The sequence below is a fragment of the Echinops telfairi genome, unplaced genomic scaffold (assembly GCF_000313985.2).
Source record: "Echinops telfairi isolate 266 unplaced genomic scaffold, ASM31398v2 ScPeMD7_7468;HRSCAF=8506_0, whole genome shotgun sequence".
NCBI lineage: Eukaryota > Metazoa > Chordata > Mammalia > Afrosoricida > Tenrecidae > Echinops > Echinops telfairi.
In genome coordinates, this window is record NW_022111369.1 from 6,384,790 (window position 1) to 6,390,348 (window position 5,559).

The 5,559-nt window shown below is 51.6% G+C and overlaps 1 protein-coding gene across 4 annotated transcripts in view; it reads left to right on the forward strand.

Moving 5' to 3' along the window:
• Nucleotides 1-5,559, forward strand: part of PLA2G12A (phospholipase A2 group XIIA) — a 47,017-nt gene that overhangs the window by 13,023 nt on the left and 28,435 nt on the right. Inside the window, exon 1 of one of the 4 annotated variants that reach the window (XM_045284041.1) lies at nt 1,557-1,584. The exons of 2 other annotated variants lie outside the window; for them this stretch is intronic. In XM_045284041.1, the coding sequence (XP_045139976.1) occupies nt 1,557-1,584 (28 nt within the window). Of the gene's footprint in view, nt 1-1,556; nt 1,585-3,165; nt 3,238-5,559 lie in introns of those variants that run through there. One more of the 4 variants, XM_045284040.1, reaches the window with a different exon arrangement.

Below are 5,559 nucleotides of genomic sequence, written 5' to 3' on the forward strand. Positions count from 1 at the left end.
TCTCCCTTTACCCTCCCTGTTTTGCCACTCACACCACTGGTCGACTAGGTAAGACTTTTGAACCACAAGCACATATAGGAAAAATTGCCAGATTCTATTTTTTTCTCTCCCAAATAAGTCCACAAATATTTATAGGAGACAGATCACTTAGACTTAATCTCTCTGATGCATATTTGAATGCATTAGAAGTGGTGCCTTAACATTTTTATTTTTCCCAGCCAGAAGTTGGTTCATTTTTAAATGAAAAGATCCAGAGGAGTTCCAAAGAATGAGACCACTTTGGCATCCATTCTGTTGTTGATGGGGCGGGTGTAGTGACTGAGGGCCAGTGAGAATGAGCTGGGGAGGAGGCGAAAAAGAAAAGAGGGAGGGTCGAAGGATAGAGGGAAGTAAGGAAGAGTGAAGGGAGGGAGGTGAGCAAGGCCTCAGGGGGCTGGGGTAAGGAGGCGTGGAGAAAAAAGCAAAATGGAGCGGGAGGGAAATAGAGGCTGTTCACTTTTACACTATTCATCACATGTCTTGCAGCATAACACCCACCCACCAAAAACCAAGCTTACTGCCATCAACCGGACTCAGCAACCGCCACGAGTCGAGCTGCCCTTGAAGGTTTCTAAGACGCAGTCTTTAGGGTAGCAGCCTCATCTTTCTCCCTTGGAGCCGCTGGTGGGCTTGAACCCCGACTTTACAGCAGCAGCTCAATGCTTCTCCAGACTCAATGCCATTAAATCAGTCTGACTCATAGCAACCGTATTTGACAAGGTAGACCTGCCCATGTGAGTTACAAGACTAACTACAGAAATACAGCCTTAGCTTTCTCCGCGGAGCAGCTGTTGGTTTCGAACTGCTTACCTTGTGGTTAGCAGCCCACTGTAACCCACTATGCCACCAGGGCTCCTACCTACCACCCCAGGACGAGCTAAATTAAGCCTAAACTGCCCACCCCACTGCACCAAGCCGCCGCAGGTTTTGCCACTTCTTAAGTGATGTCATGTGCTACCTCAAAAAAGCTAAGATCGATCCCTGGGCTGCTCCCCCCACCCCCCGCAGTGGTTCGAATCCAGTTAGAGGTGCTTGGGACGGGAAGCCCTGGAGAGCTACTCCAGGGAAAGAGTCCTTGAGAAGCCTACGGAACTCGCACAATCCGACCCTGACGCGTGCAGGTCAGTTTTTATGAGAGCCGGACTTGAAAATCGAGGCGTTGCTTTGCTCCAGATCCAAACAACATTTAAAGCAAACGATTTCAAATCTCACCCTCCGGCACCGGGGCAGCACTAGTGACACAGGAACCACACGCGCGCGCGCGCGCTCTGCGTTTGGGGGTCGGAGGGAACTTTGGGGCGGCGGGGACGGCGCGGGCCCCTGCCCGCCGCAGGTGAGCTGACGGTGCCGGCGCTCCGGGGGCGGCACCCGCACGTGCCGGGGCCGCGGGCGCGGAGGAGGGAAGGTTCGAGAGCGGCCGGCGGCCCCCGGGGGCGGAGACCTCGGAGGAAGGGGCGGGGGCTGCGGGCCCGGCGTTTCAGGAAGCGGAGCCCAGGGGCAGCCGGCGCTCGGCCGCGATGAGCTCGCGGGGGACTCGGCCCGCAGGTAGGACGGGTGCCGGGCGCGGCGCGGCGCGCGCACCGGAGGGTCTCGGCCCTGCGGGAGCCCGAAGCTGCGGTTCCGGCGGGAAGCGCTGCAGCGGGGGGGCGGGGAGTAGCCCGGCTCTTGGATCCAGAAAAACAAGTCCCGAGTGCCTGGCGGCGACCTCGGGTAGCGGAGCCCGGCGGCCGTCGCTGGGGCGTGGCCTTGTCGCCGCCTTTGTCCTGGCGCCGGGATCTCCCTGCAGGCGTCGGGGATTTGTGAACTTTGAACACCTGGTTCCTCCCGTCCTTAGGTTCCCCCTGGTCACACGGATGAGCTGCTGCTTACAGATCATGTCTTGTTTAGTCTTGTATTTGCAACTTGAAGTAAAAAAGAAGAGGCTGTATGAGCACACTGTAGTCGTGGAGGTATAAGTAACAGCCTCTCAGCGCACCTGGGCCGAGGCTCCTGGGTATATCCCTGGACCTAAACTGAAAGCAAAAGGCAGGCCTTGGTGGGCAATGCCGCCCCTCCCATGCCTGGAATTCAGGAAATCGGTAAATATTGGTCAGAGGACAATAACTTTTCAAAATCATCAGTTGCACCCCTTCTGTCAGTTTGTTGTACTGTGGTGGCTTGCTTGTTGCTGTGACGCTGGAATCTCTGTCACCGTTCTTTCAAATGACAGCCGGTGGCCCGTGATGGACCCGCTTCCAGACTCAGGGACAGGCTGGGGAAGAAGGAAGGTCCATTTCTGAGGAATTCAAAAACAGACAAACCACAAACACACTGCTATGGAGTTGATGCTGACTCACAGTGCGTGGATTTCCGAGATTGTTCAAGGCAGTAGAGAGCCCTGTCTTTCTCCTGCAGACAGCAGTGGTTTCAAACGACTGACCTTGCAGTTAGCAGCCCAATCTGTTGGGGGGAGAGCTAGTTCATTTCCTAGTCAGAAGGCTACCCTTAGAGTAATGAAAACACCAGCTTGGACTTGACCATCTTATTGGTGTAAGGTGATGCAAACAGTGAATGTGTCTGGCTTCCAAATGCAAGGGTGGAGGTTCGAGTCCATCCGCTGGTGCCTCAGCAGAAATGCCTGGTGATCTACCTTTAGAAAATCAGCCATTGAAAACCCCATGGAGAGAAGATGGAGGGAAATGAAGGATGCATAGGAACAGGTCGTCCAATGGATTGACGGAGCATGTGAATGTCAGTCTCCACAGCCCTGAGCCCAGAAGAACTAGATGGTGCCTGACTACCACCGCCAATTGCCTGGAAGAGGATCCCATCACAAGGTCTTGGATGAAGTGGGAGAAAAATGTGGACCAGAACTCAAAATCATGAAAAGCTTAAAAAGAAAGAGCGACAAGGAAGAAGAAAACAAAGCCTTTGGAATCCAGGCCTCCTCTGGGACCCCTGGAGTCTCAACAGTCATTGTCCTTGGATGGATGTCATCTGATCTGGCCAAGCGCACTGGGGAGTGCAGTCCATGTCTGAGGAATTAAACGCGGGGCAAGGGAATGTACTATTTCTCACAAAAAGTACAGTTTGCTTGGGCATCAGGGAGGTAACACGGGGCAGTTGTGACTCGACTACATGGTGGACATGACATGGTCATGAGACGGCCCAGAAAGCAATGGAGGGAGGAGCATCACCTTATTCTTTCTCACTGGACAGGTTGGTAGGCTTCATCCCCTTAAGATGCCCACTGCCATTTGGCTCCAAGAAGACATCTGTTAGGGCCCAAGAAACTGCCCACTCACCTGGTGATCCTGGGTGGACAGGGTCAGAGACAGGTGGGGCGAGGGGACTTTATAGATGCCCTACTTGATGTGGGAAGCAAACTAAATTAAGAAATCCTTCCCATCCCCATGACACAACACCCTCAACTGGGCCTAGACATAGTCTGAGGCATGTGTTTCTTTATGAAAAATCACCATTGAAAATCTATGAATAGCAATATAGCAATAATACTGTCTAATGCGGTGCCAGGATAAGCAATAATTGCTTACTGTAGACCATTCCTCCTGTCACTTAGTGTTTTATGAGTAGAGTTTAGCAAACAATTGAGAGTGCCTTGATTTTACTGCTGTTGGTTCCTGTTGAGTGGTTCAGGGTGACCCCTAGTGGTCAGAATCGAACTGCTCCAGTGGGTTTTCAAAGGAGTGATCTTTGGGAAGCAGGTCCCCAAGTCTGATGGCCCAGACAACTCTGAGTGAGTTTAAACCCCGAGCCCTTCTGCTAGTGACCACTGGTGGCCCTCAGGGCCTCCTGCCTTTAGTTTAAAGTTGTAATCTTTACTGCAGAAAACCAGCCTTGCAAGTTGTGTACGTCACCATGGTCATAAGAGAGTAGCCTTGCCCTGGAAGTCACAGTGCAGGGACCCGTGGCCAGTTCCAACTTTGGCACAGCTGGTGAGGGGTGGGCAGCCAGGATAGTTGTCCCTCACTATTCCTTTCATCCAATTCCATTCATTTACTTCCTGCTTTCCTCCCCCGTTCCCTTTCCCATGTGTGTGCCATGTTGACAAGGCTGAGGACATCTGTGGCAGCGAGTGACAAGATCACAGAGGATTTGTTAAGCAAAACTATCAACATGTGAAGCTACTGTTGTTCAACATCACCCCGTTAGGTCTAGCCACCTCTGGAGGGCAGTGTTTCCAGCTTTCTAACCCTTCCTTGCAGAATTTTGCACTCTTACTCACGCCACATCAATATGGGAGATGAGGCATCCTCAGGGGGGCCCAGTCATACCCCTTTGAAATGTCCTTTGAGTTTGAGGAATAGGACAGCCCTTGCAGAAGGAGCAGGTGCATTGTGATTGGGGGTGGGCGTAGGAGGTGCGAGAATCCTTGTGGTACAACTTTCCTGGCCGTCTTTTCACAAATACAATGTCTCTGAAAACATCTCCAGACTAAGACCCTGTGATCATCCTGTGTCCTTTGAGAAAATCTACCAAGATGACTCCTTTGACATCTTCGCCCCAAACAGTCACCGTAACCTTCTGAGTCGACCTCTCTGCACTGAATTTAACTGACCAAGCAGATCCCTTGGGTAGCCACTGTTCTTTTGAAGGCACCCTAACCAGCCTAAGACAAGTGTATTACCATACACACTCGAGTATAAGCTGACCCGAATATCCGTCGAGGCACCTAATTTTACTACAAAAACTGTATTAAAAATGTACTGGGGGAGGGTGCAAAAAAATGTGTTGAAAAGCTTGGCTTATACTCGAGTCTCTAGGGTATAAATTGAGACCGTTTGCAGCCCTCCACTGCTTGCAGACATGTTTTGTTTAGAATCTATTGTACGTGTATGAACTGGAACTTTGGGAGCAATACTTTCAGATTAACTTTGGCATACTCACCGCCCTCTAGTAAATTCTGACTCATAGCGAGCCTATAGGGCAGATTAGAACTTAACCACCACCCCCGCCCTCCCCCACCCCGTGGGTTTCCAAGGCTGTACATCTTTCCTGGGTCAGAAAGCCCCGTCTTTCTCAAAAGCCTCTGGTGGGTTGAAACTGCTGATCTTCGTTCTGTTAACAGCCCAACTCATAACCCACCATGCCAGCAGCGCTCCTTAACCCCAGTATAACCACACTCACTGCCATTAAGCCAAAGATGACTCACAGCAACCCCTCTGGGTTTCCAAGACTGTCGACTGGAACTCCTGACCAAGTGAATCACAGCCAGCCCAACTCGAAACCGCTACACACCACCAGGGCTGCCCGCCCTAGTATTGGGCTACTCAGTAAGGACTAGGGAACCCCAGAGACACAAAGGGCTAGTAAGCCTTGCAGGAGACAGAATGAATGGTGGTTTCAACACACATGAGGCTCCCAGCACAGGAGAAACATCTGGTCACAGAATGAAACAGTGTAACTTCATCCTCTATGGAGCATGAGGTCTTCTCCGGCATTGGTGCCTCCTGATAACTTATCCAGAGTAAGCCACCCTTGCATTCTGGTTGTCCTTCTTCTAAGAGACTTCTTTTTTTT